Source organism: Tinamus guttatus, unplaced genomic scaffold, assembly GCF_059628265.1.
Source record: "Tinamus guttatus ecotype Peru unplaced genomic scaffold, ASM5962826v1 Tinamus_guttatus_pri_ptg000044l, whole genome shotgun sequence".
NCBI classification, from domain to species: Eukaryota; Metazoa; Chordata; class Aves; order Tinamiformes; family Tinamidae; genus Tinamus; species Tinamus guttatus.
The window spans coordinates 2,585,862-2,606,445 of NW_028288578.1; the positions used below are offsets into that span (position 1 = coordinate 2,585,862).

Here is a 20,584-nt window from a genome sequence, read left to right on the forward strand (position 1 = left end):
TGGGTAGTATGAAGTACACCAAGCACTATGAATTTATATAACAATTGTCATTTTTTTAAAGCATAATTTTCCGATTCTCTTTCCAGTTGTAAATAACTAACCAGTATTGTTCCCTTTTCTCTTCCCAAGAAAATCATGCAAACTTAAAAAAAAAATGGCTAGCCATAATTAATTGCATTTCCATTGTTTTATTGGATAATTACAGGTAATTCATTATTTAAACAAATATGAAGAGCTTATCACTTCCTAAGTCCATTGGAATCAATAAAATTCACCTATCTGAATGCAACAGATTTTTTTTTTAACAAATAACAGACGTATCATTTTGATTCCTGAAGAAGGCATATATTTTCTTACGCATCATACACCACAGTGAGTTACTGTTAAATGGCTGAGAATAATAATTTGTAAAAAATACCAGACTTAATTTTAGATTCCTATTATCTACACTCCAATTATGCATTCCTGCACAGAGGCTGCTTAAATTATTGAAAGGTTATTATCTTAGAAAGCAAACCTGTTATGTAAAAAACAGCCAAAGTAGTGCATTTAAGTTTGTGATTACAGAAGTATGCTAATTAAGTATCTTGTTGCATTTTTTCATGTTTGAGTATTCTGCGACAGTCCATTGAACTTAGGCACAGAAAAGGGCTAACCAGGGATCGCTGCAATTCCCAGCACGAGTTCCTGTGCACCTGAAAGAAGCAGTTCTCTGCTCAGCCAAAGCCAAAATCTGTTTTCAAATTCTGCAACCTCTTCTTGCAAGAAAGTGTACAAAAGAACGAGGCTCTTCTCCATTTCACACACACAAACAATATATCTCTGTGTGTGCATATATATATATTAGATATATATAGAAAATATATAAAAATATAAGTATATATAATATATATTTGAAAAGCAAGCCTAGTTCCAGATTATAACCATATGGAAATCTAATATTCACTTGACTGTAATTCTCGCCACAAATCCTTCGAGTGCCTTAAATAATAACACACACAGTCCTTTTCACCGTATCTTTATACTCAGAAGACGGCTAAAAGCGCTGGTGAGTACCTGCAGCCAAAGGACTGCACAGCTTTTCCCATAATTTCAGCGTGCTGCTTAATTCACCGAGGGCCAGCAGAGTTTGCAAATGTTTACACCATTACCCAATTAACTAACAATATGGCTCCTGCATCTGTCAACAAACAAAGCTGTTGTTGCTTTGTTTTAGCTCCTTGGCATTTTCTGTTCATATGGGTCGCCATTGTACTTAATTATCACACCATAACCCTTCTGCAGCTTCTACTTTGTTATTTGTGGTTTGTAAATATGTTGTTTACCACGAAGAAGAGAAGCCTTATTAGCGAGCCCACCTCCTGCTAAAGAAAGGGTTTCTCTTGTAAATATGTAAAATATAAGACCTAGGATGCTTTGTAACTTGCAGTGTTTTTAAACAGAAAACAAGGAATTATATATATAACAGAGATCAAAGGATCCTGTAAGAGCTGTAACCAGCAAAGGTGTGTTCAGTATATCATTTTGATGATTTTTACGTACTTTAATATACGTAGGTAGATTATTTCACAATGTAGTTGCAAAGAATTAAATTATCTTTACATTTTAAAAATTTGTATCTTGCTTCCCTAGCATTAAGATAATTTTTGAAGATTGTGAAGGCTCACAGTGCCTCTTCTCCAATGTGGCTGCACAGTGTTCTCTTAGAAAAGAGCCCCACACATCACATAGGCTAAATTATCCACAGTGAAGTGTACTTTTATTATTATTTAAACATTTCTTGTGTATTATTGGCAATTATGCAGAAGATCATTTATGCATTTTATCTGATTTGATCCTGCTGAACTCTGTGAGATTATTGAGGTACCCATGTCATTAAATCCATGCTTACTTAGTTATGGTTGGAAAATTCACCAAATTAAACATTCAACACTTGTTAAAGGCCTAAACAAATGCCTAAAGCCTCGTGTGTCTCTGTATTTTCAGGTCTACAATATCTGGCTTCCCACCAGCCACCCGCACGCATTCCAAGTGTACACTCACATGTCACAGGGTGATGGCAGCAGATCGGTAAATGGATTTTTAAAATATGTTTTGTGGTTTTGCTAAGCTAAGCGCTTTATCTTATAACGAAACATTAAGTAAAACCCCTTAAAAAGAGGATCTCTAAACTCTTCCACGTGCACGTAGTGAAGGAGGTGACAGACAGAGGACACAGCGTTCAGGTGTTCAGAGCACATATCTTAAATCACAGCCATGGTGCGAAGCTTTGATTCTCAGAATTCTGCAGCTGAACTGGCAAGTGCATCGAGGGCTCTCCCTAAACCAACGCAGACGACATCTCGGGAGCTCGGTCTTGGGACAAACAGCTTTCCCTGCAAACATCAACAGCCTCTCTCCAGGGAAGACTCTTCCCAGCAATGCGACCAGGGAGGGAGCAAACTGGTAGCCGCATTTTCCTTATTTCCATCAGTGCAAGTTCCCGACACTGGGCTGTGAAATGTTTCCGTTTTGTTGAAATACATTTCAGCTGGCAAAACAGAGGTAATCCTCCAGCTATGGCCACAGGTTTGCCTCAAGTTTTGGTGCTCAGGAGCTAAGACTTTTATCTGCTGTTCCCTTAAGGAACTTCCTTATATTATCTGCTGATTTGGTGCATAGGAAGTGTATTATTTCGAGAGGTACTGTTTTAATTAATTCTATGGTAATTAATTCCATTTAGCAATAGGCAGTTGGTTTCAAGCACTTTTGTAGCACTTTGTTGTTGGAATCACTTAAGGCTGAGCAAAAACAAAGGATGGTAGTGTTAACTTCTACATTTCTCCTGCAAGAATGCAGTAGCTATTTGCACTTCATTGTGAACAACTGGGGAAAACCCCTAATGACCAATTAAGATGAAACTTAATACTACTTAAAACTACATTTTAAAGCAATTTTGTAGCAAAACCTTTTTCCTTCTAAGATGTTTGTATTGCTATTTCTATCCTCAGCCTTGCCCCGTCGGTTCTGCTGTACATGCATGCTCTGAGCAGCTGTACTTTCACCATTTCAAAGGTGTGGCTCCTTACCCTCCCTCTGCAGGGAAAAGATAAAGACAAAAAAAAATGGCTTAATGCCCAGGAAGGTCATTTAAAAATAAAGAATCAAATACACAATTATTATGACACTTATACAAGCAGTAAATATCACACCCTTCACCTTTCTCTACACCCTGGGACAAGGATCTGATTCTTGAGCAGCACAGCCTCTATACCCCTTACACACGCATGAATACATTGAATGAATCTAGCAGACAAAAGGTCCTTTTACTCTCTTTCCTAATCCCTCTGAAGTACAAATGCACTGGGAATTACTTAAAGGCACACCTGGTAAAGGACCAGATCTGTTTAAAAAACTATATTTTCAGAGTGAAACACAAATACAGTGAATCCCTTCTATGTATTGAAATATCTATGAGTCATGCGGATAATATGTTCAACTGTAGTAACAAACAAAAGTAGGTTTACTTTATAGAAATACATGCAATTAGATCTGCTTTAGTTGAATAAACTCGGACGTAATTTACATCTGAATTGAAGACAGCCATCGCAAATAAGGAAAAATATGTCCTAGTAAAAGACTTCTAGTCTCATTCTCAATCCAGAGCTTTAAGCCAGACGCGTCCAACCCTTCAATTTCTCTGAATTCAAGCTGTTTTTTCAAAACAGTCTTGTAGAAGCAGCACCTTCCATTCAGAAATATATTTAATAAGAGCCATACAGTTATCTGAGAGATCAGCACCAACCTTCATGTGGTGTCAGCTCTCAATGACTTGGTCTAATTTATATCAACTGTATTATACTATCTAAAATAGTATTTTTTTATAGCATACTGTAATATTTATACTATTTATACCACTATTTTCATTATTTATACTACTATTTCTATTAACAGAATTTGCAGCAGAAACTTTAATCAGTCAAGAATATACAAGTGACTTGTACTATTTATACTCTTTTTTGGCACTAAATTAAGAAAAGATAGTAACTGTATTTTCTGCATTGTAAAATATTAAGCATAATGACACTGCAGTTATTATATAAATATTTTGTTAAGTTCTCTTCAGATTCTATGTCCTGCAGTTTTCTTCATGAGGAAAGACTTAAAAACTGGCAGGTGAGAGCATTTGTATTTGAAATGCCTTTGCTGTGCTGGGGAGCAAAGAAGTCCATTACTTCTGGCCAATAAGCTTACACCAAAGTATTTCTGAATTAGCAATTATTCTTTTGCAGCTAACAAGAAGAAAGATCATGGCCCTGGGAAAATTCCAGCTTTTACCATGGATCTTGAGGAGGAGCTGGAAGGAAGCAACACAGCCACATCTTCTGGAAATTTGAGAACAAATAAATATATACACTGCTGCAAAGGTAATGCAAGAACTGGTTTGCATGCATAAGTCTATGCCAAAGAGGAATGGCTATGAACCCAGTCACTCACAGGAGCATGATCCGTGATTGGATTTATGTGCACTTCGTTATAACTGCATAGAAAAACAATCCAGAAGGATTTTTGTCACAAGTTCAAAGGATTAAGATGTTCAGATACCACAGTGATCTCTGCAGCATAACACTGATCTGCGGACAGGTAGCTAGAATGAAAAGCACCTCTAAGACTTCTTTAGCCATTTAGTCTGATGTAGTTACTTATGCAATTACCAAAGCAGCAGGAGATCGTTACATTTTCTGGTTATCAGACACAGCATTCTTGGTACATGTTATTAAAAGGCTTATTTTATTGGTATTTTGTCATTATGTTTTCTTCTTACAAGCGGAAAAATGACATTAAGCATGAATTCTGGGGGAAACAAAAAGCATGAAATATTCTGTGGCCAGTTATGCTGGATAATACAGTACCCAGCAAGGAAGATACACAGCTAACTGAGGCATGCGCCTGTGACAAGTACTGTTCCACCCCTGAAATAAATGCGTTATGAAATGGGGCACTGATGAGTAAAAGGACATTTTTTTTTTTGGTCAGAGATGTGCTTGGGTGGAATATGTTAATCCTGGGCCTGGATTAGTCACTTAGGTTAACTAATGAAGATGACTCAGCTGTGGTACCACAGAGTGCGCTGAGCAGGCAGCGCTCTGCTGAGCCCTCTCTGCAGCAAATCCAAGGGAAATAATAGCTTATCCATTGCCTGAAATGGTTTGAACTTTCTTTGCATTCAAATGGAGTTGTCATAACACTTGATCAGAACATTATACTGACCTGGAGAATGAAATCCTATTACTTAAAAAAATAAGTTTACTTATAGTATGAGCAGAGGAAAAAAAATTCTTCCATCTCCCTTCAGTGACTTGATACATGAAGGGTTTTCATCTCTGGTCACATAATGTAGTAACTTATGCCAAGACACTAGGCATGAAAGAATCTGGTAAATCTTGAGAGAAAATATGAGCAATCTATCTGTAATATTTACTTACACATTTTTTAACTACATACATGAAAATTCCACAAAAAGGGAATTACATGTCAAGAAGCAAAATCTACCCTCTGATATTTTTCAGATTTTTTTTTCCTAAAAGTTCTGCTATTGACTTCTGTGGGGCAGGAAATCACAGACTGCTTTTACAGTTTCTTCCTGGAGGACTGTGATCCTGTTCTTCATGAGCAACAAAATTGTTTCAAGGAATAAAACTTAAGGATTGCAAATGTTTCAGGGTTCTCATTGCAACTCTGTGTGATCCTGTCCTCTTGCTTTCAAGATTAATTAATTCAGTTGTTCTACAGTTACAACGAACAGGAAGAACAATCAAAAATCACCCTCTTAAAAGAGGCATGGGAATATGCTGGTCTGGTGCAGCCAGTTTGCTTAGACAACTTCTCAGTGTCTTAAATAAACGTAACTGCTTGAATAAATAAAATAGCATAACCTGAAAAGAAAGATAAGGGCAGGTAGTATTGACTTAATGACAGTTTCAACTGACAAGAGAAGGGACTTCTACCTTTGAAGATGGCTGTGGCCCTTCATAAACTAGATCACAGATGTTAAATAGGTGCCACCATCAGATATGTTGCCCTGAAAAATTCTAAGTTATGTGGACTTAAACAGATCTGTACTATTTTATGCAGTAAGAAATAAAAATATGGGTAATTAGAATTACTGTAAAGAGGGCATGGATCACACGTCCAATTTTATCTGATTTTACAAAAACATTCTTAAAGTTTCTGAAAATATCAGAAAAATATTGTATTCTGCTGAAATCCTGCTTTGTCACTGGACATGCATTCTTTATTTCCTTGACCTGCCACTGAAAGCTACTTCACAGATTATTTGAATGACTCATTACTAGAAGTGTTACTGGGCATAACCATGATACTGCATGAATCCTTTCTCATCATAACATTTTTCCCATCTTTTTATCAAGATGATAATTAGGGAAAAAAAGCTAGAGATGCTCCTAAACACATATCTCTTTCATGTACTCTTTAATGAGTTTAAACACTATCTAATGAGTTTAAAACTAGATTATCTGAAGGAATTAGTGCGCACTGGAGGGGAGGGCAGAATAACTCTTAAAAAGGCTTTGTAGAATTGAGTTTCACAAATTTTCCAAACTCCCTGGCATAGCAGTGCAGGGATCGTGACCACTGCAGTATCTCCAGGCGGATACACTTACGTGTTGAGGTGCCTGTGCTGAGCGCTGCAGCGACGGGTTTATTATTCTGGGGTGTTGTTTTCAGCACCGTGAGCAAAGAGGATTACTGCTGCCAAGCACAGGAATGAGCACTCACATTCGCTTTCAGAGGGTTATCTTACTCCCTACTCCCATGTAATATTAAGAATGATCTGACCCTACATCTGCTGAAATCCTGATCACACCTAATTTAAATTGACATGCAATTTGAGTTGAATTTATTTTCTGCCCCTTCAAGGGAGACAGATTTTTGTTTCTGTTTATTTAAACTGCTGTTGGAATTGGTTAATTAAAAGGGTTTTAAAAATCTTAATACTCTAAACAGAGCAAACTGGTTCTGAATTATTAAGCAACATTTTAGATGCATTTAAATAACCTTAAGTGACTTAACTGCCACCTGATCCTAAGCTGTGGCTCAGAAAAATAAAATGTGAAATAGTGTAGAAGTCCTGGCTTACTAAGGCTTCCAGATACAGTAAATAAAGAGCTTAAGTCTCTAGTATAGTGTCTGCAAAAGACATGCTCGCAAATACATAGCTTATACTCCACCTTCAAGAAGAAATAAATGGAAGGTTGAAGTTCTGATTTTTCAGAAAGAATTCAGAAAATAAAAAGCTCTCTCAATACTATCGTCTTGCATACGAGAGTGTGCCAGGACCTCACCTTCTCGCAGACACCATACAACCCTCACAAATACACCATTAATCCCAGGAGCCAAACCCCAAGTTGTGGAAAAATTTGCCCATATGGTTTCAACTGGGTATCATGTTGCTTTCTAAAGTGTGTTCAAATGCCCAGCCCAAAAGATGGTGAAGAGTTTTAGGAAGACTTCTGCAGCTCTTCATTGAGCAAGCAAGGAATTTGCCATCAGGAGGTCTGCAGGGTGCTGGGAAAAGGCAGGTTCTGCTGCTGGCAGCCTGACACGTCCTGAAATTACTGCTTGGAAAGGCTGGTAGGAGAAAGGGACTCAGAAAAAGGGCGAGTAAATACTGAATGAGCATGCTAACATACTTAGGGTAAGCTTTTTTGTTGTTAAAAATAACTTTTAAGATTATTGTGATTCTTGGAAAGAAAAAGAACTATAGTTCCTTTACATATATTTAAATAGCACATATATTTATTTCCATCAATCCTTTGCAGGGGCACTGAACAAAAATATAGCTTTTTATGAGAAAGATGTGCTTGCTAAACATGTTTTCAAAATCAGAGTTACAGGTTGGCTAGTGTGAAATACCCTCGTTAGTGTGGTATGTAGTTCTGCTTATGGTACTGAGAAAGAAAGTGGTTAATGTCTATTTTCAGTGGTAGTAGCAAGAACATCACAGTCGGAGACAAAAACCCAATAACAAGTCACTGCATGTGCTTAAATGCTCTGGAATGTCACTGCTGCTTTAAAAACTACAAGAAGTGTCTAGAAAAGGTTAATCTGTGTATTTACTCATGTGTAGAAGTTTGTATTTACAGTAGGGTTATGATACCAACTTTAAGTTAGCTAAGGATATCTGTGTAAGCAATTGGAACCTAAGAACTAAGAACTAATGAATTTTTATTTACCAAAGAAGTAAAAATACTTAAAAAACACTGTATCAGGGCATCAGCACTGATGGTTTTGACAAGTGAGTTGTGAAAAGCACTTAAAAATTTCTCTGGTATGTTTACCACAAGAAAAATGCTGATTTGATTATATCTAAGCGCCCCCCCATTTTGGTAAAGGCTGAAACACTTTTAGGGCTCTGTCTGTTCTTGTAATACTGATCAGGATAGAAAATAAAATGACTAAACCTGAGTTGACATGCTTTCATCCTACTGCAACAAGCACTTTCAAAACACAGTTTTCAAAAACGTTAAATATATATTTTTAAGTACAAAAGGGCATTTTAAAACGCTGTCCTTATCTGGAGCACAAGCATTGCAAGGGCTCCGTTTGTGTTTCACAGTTTCAGGGGATGCTTATGACACAAATCATAGAGCAGAAGAGGTTTGGCAATTTGCAGGGTTTTTAAGAGGCGGAACTCTCACGAAAGCTAAAGTCATGGATCTGTGCTTTTACCATGCTTCCAACTCATTCATCAATACTTCATCATTTTTATTACCTCCCAGCTTTCCATATCTACAGAACATGGCAGATACCAGCTACAGTTTTCAGCAGCAGGCAAGTCCCTGGGCGTTATTTTTGGTCTGTTTTAGCTCCGGTGGCCACACTGGCAACCAGATTCATACATGGCCACCGGGTCAATCAACACGAATCATTTATGTGACTCCTCAGACTTGGCACTATTAGCTCCAAATCGCAGAAGACAGATTGCAGGATCTTGCCTCTGATGTGACAGACAAACAGCTTTATATCCCCCCGTAAAATTCTTTCTTTGCCTCAACACTTTTTCCCCTGCAGCCTCACAAATGTACCAAAATTCTAACCCACTCAAATTCAGCGGTCTGCTTTCCTTCCCCTCCTTTTTTATTTGTTCTCATTAAAAGCATCTGATCAGTTTGAGAGTTTATAGATGATAAAAACTAATAATGATGTCGATGGTGTGATTATGCAGACAGCCACTCTAAAAACCTAGGTTTTGAAGTGCAAAAGAAAGATAAAGAACTACAGTTATATATTTATAGTATATATTCAAAACCCGCTTGGATGCAGCCCTGTGCCACGTGCTCTAGGTGACCCTGCGTGTGCAGGGGGTTGGACTAGATGATCTCTAGAGGTCCCTTCCAACCTTAATGAATCTATGATTCAATGAGTTATAGTTTTTTACATTACCTATATGGGAAGGCATAGATAAAATCTGAATGGAGGGGTTGACACAACTTTCTGAATATTTAAGTATGCACACACACACAAAATTGTTTAGAAGCAAAATACTGTTTTTCTTCTGTTTCAAGTGAACTGAAAGATCAGCAACACTAGAAACACACAGTTTTCATGACTTTTCTACTTTACTGGAAATGGTATTACATGCCTATGCGGTAAAGTTAATTATGAATGAGATTCCTTAAATGCCTTTTTACACTCTGGTTGATGGGGATTCTCTATATAGGACAAGGTGGAAGAAAAGTTAAAAGCACTTTTCACACAGTCATGCCAAAAATCTTAAGAAAACACATGTGCTCTCAAGGTCATATGCCTGGTAAGGACATTATTTTCCTTCCCTTTGGAGGTACTTCTCACATTTAAGATAACTTACAAATAAGAGGTTAAAGCAACAAAAAACAAAGAAGTCCTGTTACAAAACAGGACTGCAAACATGCCAAGCAGTCTTATTCCTAGTGAACCTCCTCCAGAGGCAATGAAAGAAAATGGAAGAGCAACGCGCTTATGGAGTTCTTTTGACAGAAGGGGCCAATGTTGGCTTAACCAACCACCTGGACATTTCCCCAGCAAACTGAACCCCGGGTGATGCAGGGCTGAAAGCAACGCGGCGCCAGGGCTGCCGAGCTCGGCCGTCCCAGGCTGGCTCCGTGCTGCGAGCCCTGCAGGGCCTGCTGCCTGCACCCTGTGTGCAGGGCACCCCCGAACTGCTGCGGAGCTCTGTGCCTCTGCATTAACGCTGACAGCACAAGAACTGAAGGTCAGGTGGCAATCAAGCAGGCGGGACACAAGCACAGCTTCAAAGAACCCCAGTAACAGCACTACCTGCTAGGAAACCTACGGAATCCAGTTTGCTTTTGTATGCAGTGAGCAGGGCTGATTTTTAAAAAGAGTCGCAAGAGGTTTCATTAGAATATCTAGGTAGGAGTTATATACGGTTATTTACTAGTATGATGTGATGAATAATTCACTAGAATGTACTAACTAGCTCATGACCTTTCACTGTTTGACACTGCGCCTTCCTGCTTGTAAAAGTGCATCAAAAGGCAAAACCAGAAAGATCAGAAATACTAATCCCCAGCAGACCAAAACAGTCTACTAATACGGATTCTGTTTCCTTCACAACAGGAACTGAGCAACACTGGCTCAGCAACAGCAGCTGAGGACAGTTCTCAACACGATACGCAGCCTGCTTGTTTCAGAGCTGAGGGGCCTTTCTAAAGGCTGGAAACAGACTTTGCAGCAGCATTTTGGATGCAGCACATGACAGTGGCCGCAGGTTAGTGTCTCCCTTGCTCACAAGCACAGAGCTAAACACCACTCTAACATACTCCAGCCCATCTTTATCTTCCATCCTCAAACATTCTGCTCATCCAAACAGATACAATTAAGCAGCTGCAATATTTACTTATGAAAGGTACTTTTACTCACATCTCTCCTAGGAAAGGTACCCAGCAGCTTGTACTCCTCCCAAGGATATCCCTTGGAAGCTACAAAATCAAAGACAACCTGCAGCTTGCTGCTGGCCAGGAAGCGTCGCTCAAAGAACTCTCCGCTGGGCGTCCGGATGCGCAGCTTGCTCACCGACTCGGTGCTCTCCTCCTTCGGCTCCGGAGGCAGGGACTGCTCAAGAGACAGCCTGATAGCCTGAGCAGGGAGAAAGCACCATTTAGCTTTCAGTGCTAGCCACAGAGGAAAAGCATAGAGAGCTTTTGTGTTTATTTTTTTTCTAGAACTTCCCAGACGCGTCAGAGCGCTCCAGAGCTGCGCTTTATAACTCAGTGACGGAATCATTTTTATTCATTCCTTAATAGCCGCCCACCAGACAACTAATTAAAATAAATCCTTCTGTATAACACATATTATTAGGTCTACAGTTAATGCACAATGGAGATAAGTAATTTAATCATTTGGCAGAAAGCCTTGGAAAAAAATTGAATGAGAGAATAATTGTCAGGTGGCCAATTGCTTCCTTAAAAGGTATAAATTAAAGCCAGTAAAAGTATTTCTTCAAATGCACTTATTATCAAATTGCCCTCCTCTTACACAGGGTAATTGACCATTTTCAGCAAAGACCCTTAAAAACAGAGTAAAACCAAATATATTCGCGAGCTTTACTACAGGCAAACTAAAACACTGCTATTAAGACATTTCATAATTAAAAGTATCATGAAGTTATGTGAGATATAGCATATGTATAAAAGTAGGAACAGTAAAAGAAGGAAACCTGGGAAGTCAGAAATGGGCGCTTTATGGTTTAGAGAAAGGCATTACTGTTGTTTGAAGGAAGAAGATTTTAAGCACAGGTGTGCATTTTTTTCTGCAACAACCTGCATGAAGTCAGCCAATATCTCAATGACTAGGCCACATATGCTAGGAGAGATCTCTAACTATGGATCAAAAGTTTCTATGCTTGTCTTACTGCCAAATTTGTCTATATTGCTTATCTTAAAATTTAAGGGCAGGAGCCAAGTCTGTATTCCCTGCTCTCTGCCTCTAGGAGCTTCTATAACACTAACTCATTGGTCAGATTTTTTTTTAGAAAAAGATGCCTAATGTTACATTGCTCTACTACTTCTGCTTAGTTTTGAAGGGTGCTTGAGTGTTGTCAGTGCTCATGGACAGACATCTGAGGGCTCTGAGAACATGCAGTATTTTTAAACAATTAGATCTTACTTAAAAAGCAGTCCTGTTGCTGTACCCCTGATTTTATGCAGCCAATGAGCGTCTCAATGGCTGCAATAAGAAGCAGGATTCCTCACCAGGAATACACTGAAAAGATGATTTTTCAAAACGAGGAGGCAGTAAGGCACTCATTTACCTACATTCTCAAGGAAATCTCAAGGTACACAGTTACTGTTTGTGGCCTTGAAAATCTCCATAAGGTCATTTTGTAACATAAACTGATGGAAGATGATTACATTAAAGAGCAAGGAATGGGCAGAAGCAAGATTATGAGGCCTTTTAAATGGTCTACTTCTTACACATGAACCTCTAAGTAAATTATATCTCAGTATAAATATTTATACATAGAACTTCAGTTCATTTTTGCTCATCTACTATGAAATTATATTTTAAATAGATTCTATTTTAATTTTCTCTCTCTCTCTCCATTCTCAACCACCTGCTTACTATCTTTCTGTTTTGACATTTCCCCACATAGCATAACAACAGATGCTACATTATTTACTGAACCCAATCAATTATATTATAGAAAAACAAACAACAGTAGCTCATTAGAGCTCATTTCTTTGTGCAAAGAATGCCTCGCTCCCCAAAGTAACTGTTCTCCAAGGCTTCAACATAAAATGGTAATTTACAATAAATGTTCTGTACCTGAAAACCAAGTTAGAGAACAATGATGAAATGGATCATATTAATAACTCTTGAATCTGAACAAGCAATTTGAGTTTTGCTTATAAAAGGATGTTCTGTATCCAAATAGCTCTCTAGCCAGATTTTAAGTACATGAACTGAACATAAAGCCACTTCTGAAAGTAAACACTGTTGCAGAACAATCCAGTAAAAGTAATCTGTAGACTTGAAAATGGGGAGCATTAGCAAACATTATTGTTAACATCCCATTTGTTTTATTAAGCAAATAGATCCTATTATTTTCATTGCTGCAGTCTACATGAAAACAGGGAAGCTCAGGTGTTTGTGATAACGTGGACTAGTTTTGCAGTCTTTGTGTAAGAGAACAACTTCCAAAAGGGTGCTAGAAAAGATTTAGGGGAAGGTATAATAAAGGAGAAGGAATTGCTTCTATTCATGCAAAATTACTTAAGAAAGAAAAATACACTTATCACTTAAATCAGAACATGAATTGCTTAATAACCCTGTTACTTCCACAGTACTGATTTATGGGTGATTGCTATTAATCTCACAGAATTACCATCTTTTCATTATCCTTGACACAATTCTTACAGTCCAGTTTGGTGCATTATCCCTTCAGTTACCTTTTAGCTTCCATTTTTGGCTTATATTAACAACAGAAGCCAAAAAAAAAAAAAAACAGTGGTCAAACACTAAAGGATAATAAGGAAAAAGTAGACTGCCTCTTTGCTAAACCTTCTTGAATACTAACTAGAGTTTTGACCAATTTAAGCATTTACCATGCAGCATTGCTTAAGAGGTTCTAGGATGCTTACACCATTACGCTCTTTAATGTAAATGCCTTAGTCAAATATATATGCAGATGCATTGCTTATATTCTTTATCATATTTATCCCAGGAAATAAAATATGTGTTGGTAACCAATTTGCAGTTGTGTAACACAGTTTTTTCAACCATCAGCCAAGCACACAAGACTGAAATGTCAAGTGTACCTTGAAATCACATATCTGAGTCTGAAAAAATTCTACCATTTACAGAGCTAATTTGTTGGGTCTTCTGTTAGGACACCTATCTAATGTCTAGCTACAATTTAGCAATGTGACTCATATTATGCACTAGAAAAGCTACTAAGCTGTAGATAAAGATCATTTAGCTGCACTCTATTTTATATATATGTTAAGAAATTAATAAAATGTTTTTTCAACTTAATGTTTGCATAACAAAGTGAACTCTGAATTAAAGTTGCGATGTGTGCTGAATGAATAAATCCCAAAAGTTGTCCGAAAAGCTAAAATATCCCACCTCACGTTCTTCCTCCTGTTCTTTCCGAATCTGTTCCAGACGAAACTGTTCTGCTATTTCTCTCTCTTGTGCTTCCCTCTGCAAAAGAGGAACAAACAGTGACCACACATGTTCACCCGCCCCTTCTGCAGCTGTTTAATGACAGACATTACTATATGAAGGTAAAGACCTTGGGAAAAGAACCCTTTCTGACGTATTTATGTAATAAAATGTGAATAAAAGCTTCATATTTCTTAGGAAAGCTTCTAAATGGAAGCTGTCATAAGAACTCTACTTACGTCCTTATTACTTTACCGCATCAGTACGTCTAATGTATCCTCCACTTTTCTATCATGTAAGAACTTCCAGATGGGATTAGACCCAAGGTTTGTGTAGCCCAGGACCCTGTCTGACAGTGATTATTAACCATCACTTAGAAATTAATGCAAGAAATATAATATTTACTAAGTGATCTTTCCCTATGACTTCTTTATCATCTTCTACTATGAAGCAGGGCCAGGATTGCTTCCACAAAACGATGCAGTCAGACCCATTTCTTGCAAACTTACATAGTGTGGTTTTGTAATCACTTAGTGGAATTATGGCTCCCTACAGCATCCAGCTCATCTTAAAGGCAGAATTAAAACTGAGAATTCCTCTGCACAAGGGTGATTTTATCAATTGTGGAGAGATCCATGTCCTAACATCACGAGACCACCTCATCACCCCACCATGCACACACCTTGGCTCTATCAGCTTCAAGTGATATGCGGTATGCTTCATCTTGCTCTCTCTTCACATTTTCTCTGGCTTCACGTTCATCCTAAAGAAAGAAAGAAAGAAAGAAAAAGGAAAAAAGTCAGCAAGCAGTGGACCAATGCTAGATTTATCTTTACACTCACCAGTATTCTTTATCCTCAATGATTTCCAAGAATTTGACTGCCTTACTTATCTAACCATTGCAGATCACATCTAACAAACACCCAAAGGGTGACTTTGGCTTAAAAAAAAAAAAAAAAATCCATCCTAGGTCATCACTATTAAACATCATCCACAGGCCTGAATTTGTGTCGCTGTGAATGCTGTGTAAAGATGGAAGAGTAACAAGCCCCGCTCTGAAGTGTCTAAAGTCCAAAGATGCAGGCAGACAAGAAACATGAGATGCCAACTTCAAGCCAGTAAATCCAGCAAAATATTTTATTAATTATCACAGCACCCAAAAATGAAAGAGAAAAAAAGGAGGTTTACTAAAAATGTGAATGATGAAGAGAAGCATCATCCCTACAGTGCAGGATGCAGAAGTTGCTGGCCCTGCTATAGAGACCACATCTGCTGCTCTGTGCTGACTCTTCTTGCATTTTATAACACACCTCGGGCCTTCCGGAGGTTGCCCGTGTCATTCACAGAAGACAGAGAAACCATCTCTCTGCTCATCAGAGCTAACACACAAGTACAATTTCTTGCAAAATGTGAGAAAGCCAGTGACCACCATGCAACCCATTTCCTTCTTGACTTTGCTAAACTCCATGCATTATGTTCAGGAACTGCCTTTAAACTAAGATCTGACAGCAGAAACTACTGAAATGTAGTTTCAGTATGAATTAATATTAAAATTCTAATGAATACTAAAATTCTGAGAGAAGGAAATCTTGAAATAATAGCCCCAATTTTTATGTTGTCCAAAAATAAGAAGAGCCTCTTGAGTACATACACCCCTTCCCAATGTTTCTCAGAGATGGAACATAACAGTAGAGGAAAATATTTTGCACTGTCTATACTAAGACTTTCCATTAACTTACCTTCAAATGGTAAAAAAAAAAAAAAAATTCCAAACCAACTTACTGAATGGTTTCATGCAATCTGGGAGAGGACAGGCATTTAAAAAATACTCATAAAAACAGAGGGGAGAATCTGTTTCATCTTTTGCAACTTCATATATCTCATTCTAGCTCAATTTCAGAGGTCACACAGAAGCCCAGTAATGCCTGGGAGAAAACTGAAAGATCAGATGCAATTACTGCTATTACTGGCCCTTTCCTTTCCTCAGAAGATTGCTAGCAAGTAAAGCAGTTCCTTTAGTCTAATAATGACCAAAATTGAACAAAAAATAAAAATTTATAAAAACATTTAAAACTCACTCCTTATATGTACTTAATATGTACTAAATTAGAGCTGTAAGAAATTGAGTACTGAGATATTTTGTATTTTACCAACTATCTAGAAAACTCAAGAAAGATACTAAGCATTATTAGTGATGAGCATAGTATCTACTTGCCTATATGGAGCTTCATTGAATAATTTTTGAAATTCGTTTATATCATCTGGATGACAACCTCAAGCAATCCTGGCATTGTAGATTCTATTTACAGTATCTAAATGTGCATTCCAGGAACTTTTATTTATTTATTTATCCCCCATTCATTGCAAATACCATCTTCCTAAAACCGGATTATGAAAAAGCTCTCAGGAATGTGAAGAGTTACTACGCGTGACTGCCTGGTCCTCACAGAAACACGTAAGCCACATGCAAGGTAAATGACCATGCCAGAGCTTCACATTGTATTTGAACAACTCTATTTGCACTGAAACAGATCTTAAAAGCAAATTTGAAGGTAGACTAGACAGCACTGGAATCCAGACTGCTTTAAGCATGAAGGAGATCTAATCACACAAAATGTCTCTTTTTACATGTTCATGTGGATTAATTTTATTATTGCTAATGTTGTATAGGGACCCATGGGCATGGTGGCAAATTTGCAATGTTCTCTGTGAGTTGCTAGTTAGACACATTTTCAACATTATATGCAATAATCCTCCTTTTGGGAATGTGGTTTGCTCTTTTAGTCATGATGTGCCCTACAGAAACCAGCTATACAAATAATGGGGATGACTCAAGTTCACCAGAAAGTAACAAAAGTAAAATGATAATAGTGACAGGAAAAGCAGCCGAAAATATCTCACAAAGAATCACTGTGCTAACAAAGAACACAGGAAGAAGACGGAATAGCAATACAACTAATAACTAACTTAACAACAATTTGTTAAAATTCTTATCTGTCAGCAAAAGTAAGGTTATCTGATAATTTTTCGGTTAAACCCTACATGCATTGCTGCATCTACTGAGTATCAGTAAGTACATCTCTGCAATACTCGAGCAATTCAGGCAAATATTGCCATCTTCCTTTCTCAAGAACCCAAGGTAGGAATAAAGTGGGTCTTATCCCAGGCCAACTGAACAGCTTGCGCCACAAATAGCAGTGAAACTTGGGCACTTCCCAATGTCATACCGAAGGCTGGTATGACCAGGCACCATCCAAACCACCATCCCGCCAGGTCTGTTGGGCACGGGAAGGAGGGAGAGCCCTCCTTTGCTTCCTAAAGGGAAGTACTTGAAGCACTAATTCTAGATTTTTACCAAAAATTTTCAGGAAACAAATACAGTATTTTACGAATTCTGTTGATTTCTACCTGGTTATTTCTTGGTTGCCTATGAAAAGCTGAAAGTGGATCCATTGCTAAGGCTGAAAGTAGTGACAAAATGTAAAATGCATTAGAAGAGAAGCAAGTAGGTGTCTTTGCCACATCTGCTCTGAAATGAAAGCAGTGTTGTGAAGCAGATGGGCTCTGTCACACTACAGTCTGGCTTTGCCCTCTGCAGTATACCTCACCTCTAGTATTTGTTAAAATAACGGCAGCAGTAAACTGCTTGTTTATTGCTGGAAAGTATATAAAAAGCTTATATAATAGAAAAATGCATTAAACATTATAATGAAACTCCAAATTCAGTATTGATAAAAATATCATTCATTTGAATCAGAGTTTTTCTGCTTGCTTTTGTACAAATTAGGCAAGCTTTTTTGGTATGCACTGAAGAATATCCAGAAAATTAAGAATGGGTTTAACATATATATACACATATATATACAAAAAAGAAACAAACTTTAAAAATGTTCTTTGCTCATGTAGGCATCATCTTTTTAAAGTCCACATTCTGCCTTTGGATGAGTGCATATGCACTGACTTTAACAAAGCTCTAAGTCTCATCTGCATCTGGAAGGAAGGAAGGAAGCGAGGAAGGGTGAAATGGTAGAGGAGCGATCTTGGGGAAGAAGGAGAAACGCAGCTGAGATACAGATAATTGGTACCGTGGAGAGGAAGAATGGAAAGAGATTAAAGCAAATGGTAGAGCAGAAAGAATTTAAGCCATTAAAAGGAGAACGGATCCTGTCAGCTTACATGATCTTTCTTCTGTGCTGTCAGCACTGAGCCCACAGGGGAAAGAGATACAGATGCTTATATGGGAAGGAATCAATTTGCCATAGGGAAGAGGGGTCTGGAAGGCATAGCTGGAGACCGAGCACCCGCTCAGCCTCCATGGGTGCTCCAAGTGCCAGAAGGAATAGCAGCCACTGTGGTGAAGTGAGGAAGAATAAAAGCAAACTGCAGACACATAACTACTGCATGGGGAGGTAAAACAGACCATAACCTAATGTTGTTAAATGCCCAGAATGTCTGAGGACACGAGGGTTACACTGCGACACTCAACATTGTGTCCTCTATCTCAACAGGAATAGAGACCCTTCAGTTGGCTCATGCCAAAAATAGCAGAGATTTGGAAGGATTTCCACACACAAAGATATTGCAAAAAGCCATGCAGGATGTCTAGTAAGAAGAGTAGATGATATATGTGATAAGCACCCAAAAAAGCTTACTGAAAGTGAGCTGGGGATCCCTGCTTTCCCATTTTGACAATGCAATGATACGGATGGATGTTCATGTAATAGAAAGTTGATACATTCAAAGGAGGGAAACATCATTTCTACATAGCATACTGTTTACCTAAGAATTTCCCAACAATTACACACTTTTTTTTTTTGGTTATTTGTGAATGTAGGAGTTAATGATTTAACTTCAGGTGTCAGTTTTGCACCTGATCTGTCTCAAGGAGATGTGTTACACCTTATTCCCTGTTGCCCTTTGAAGTCAGTTATTACTATGAAGTAAAAACAGCCAATACAAAACTTGAGAAGATAACCAAGACCAGAGGACACATTCTCGGAGTGAATTAATGGCTGTTACCAAAAAAAAAAAAAAAAAGTGTATTTTCAAATGCTGACTGCTTATCTGACAGACAGTTCATTTTGCTGAACCACTCCTGGAATTAAAAAATGCAGGTGCTTAAGGCTATTCATGGGAGCGTTAAAGAGGAACACCCTTTTGTCCAAACAAAGCAGTGCAATAAAGGCATTAATGTGATTCACTGAAGATGACAGACTTGCACATTGTATAACTTAGGCATATGTGGTGGGGAAGATATAGAAGAAAATAAAAAGTGTACACAAAATGTGTTAGGCACATGAGAAGGATGAAAACAAAGCAAATACAGATGTCGTCGGCAGTGCCCGACCCACAGGTGGGGAGGAAGGACCCAGAGGGCAAAGAGGGGCAGGACACTGCAGAGAGGGTGTCAAAGGATCCTGCCTATTTATAGCAAAGGCTGAAAGCCACCTCCAAATATTGAATCTGGGGAAGGACCTCACATGACAAGGAAAGAAAAACTAAAAAAACACCTTTAAGAAGCACTCCTGCTGCTACTTTGCACAATAGAGAAGCCAGCCAGTTCTGCTAAGATGTCCACCAAGCTGGGCTGAATGGCAGAGAAAGCTGCTACAAATTAAAAAGGTTAAAGTAATATCCCATGTCTGGAGCCACTGGGATGTGCAGCATAAAGCCCATCTGAACTAAAGATATTTTAATCTCATCTCCTGTCCTCCCTCTGTCCCTTTGTGATGTGTCCCTAAACTCTTGGTGGCAGCGACTGTATCTGCTGGCGTGTCGGGACACAGGAGCGTCCAGGACAAATTCAAACCTTACAGGTTTGGAGTGCTAGCATATTGCAAACGTGCTACTGGAAAATATAAGCAAATAAATTTTGATTACTGTGGTTTAATTAGTTATAACTAGTAATAATTAGTCAACGTGCTAATTGGATTTTTGAGGGGTTAAATCACAATCTTAGCTAGATGTCTGTCATCGCCATCATGCTTTTGTGCTTTAGAATGTAATGAATTTCATGCATTTATTCTCATGGTCTCCTGATGTGCAAATATTGCAGAGCAGGATGCCCAGGACGGCGTCGGAGGGAAGGCAGGTTATCCCAGGCTTTGGAATGCTCTGTGCCTGCTGCCCTCAGTGCGAGGTGCCCAACGGGAAGGGCAGAGGTGGCTGAATGGCCACCAGACGCCTTTGGACTCCCTGCATCCCTTACAGGCGACAGCGACTTTGCCTTTGCATGTCCACGTTTTCATATAGTTCAGTCAAAATATGTTACAGCATTATTTTCCAGTTTTAAATCCTTAAATCCTTCTTTTACAATGAAGAAAACAGTGTGTGTCAGCTGGAAATAGTTTCAAGCAAAGCGAAGGTTTTAATTTGAATTTGTAAAAATAATCTTTTTTTTCAAGCAACTTCAGGT

At 38.3% G+C, this 20,584-nt stretch overlaps 1 protein-coding gene across 2 annotated transcripts in view; it reads right to left on the reverse strand.

Moving 5' to 3' along the window:
* Positions 1 to 20,584, reverse strand: part of FAF1 (Fas associated factor 1) — a 142,603-nt gene that overhangs the window by 3,488 nt on the left and 118,531 nt on the right. For both annotated transcript variants that reach the window (XM_088536681.1, XM_088536685.1), the window contains exons 16-18: positions 14,852 to 14,932; positions 14,131 to 14,208; positions 10,924 to 11,139 (exon numbers count right to left, since the gene is read on the reverse strand). In XM_088536681.1, the coding sequence (XP_088392807.1) occupies positions 10,924 to 11,139; positions 14,131 to 14,208; positions 14,852 to 14,932 (375 nt within the window). The remainder of the gene's footprint in view (positions 1 to 10,923; positions 11,140 to 14,130; positions 14,209 to 14,851; positions 14,933 to 20,584) is intronic.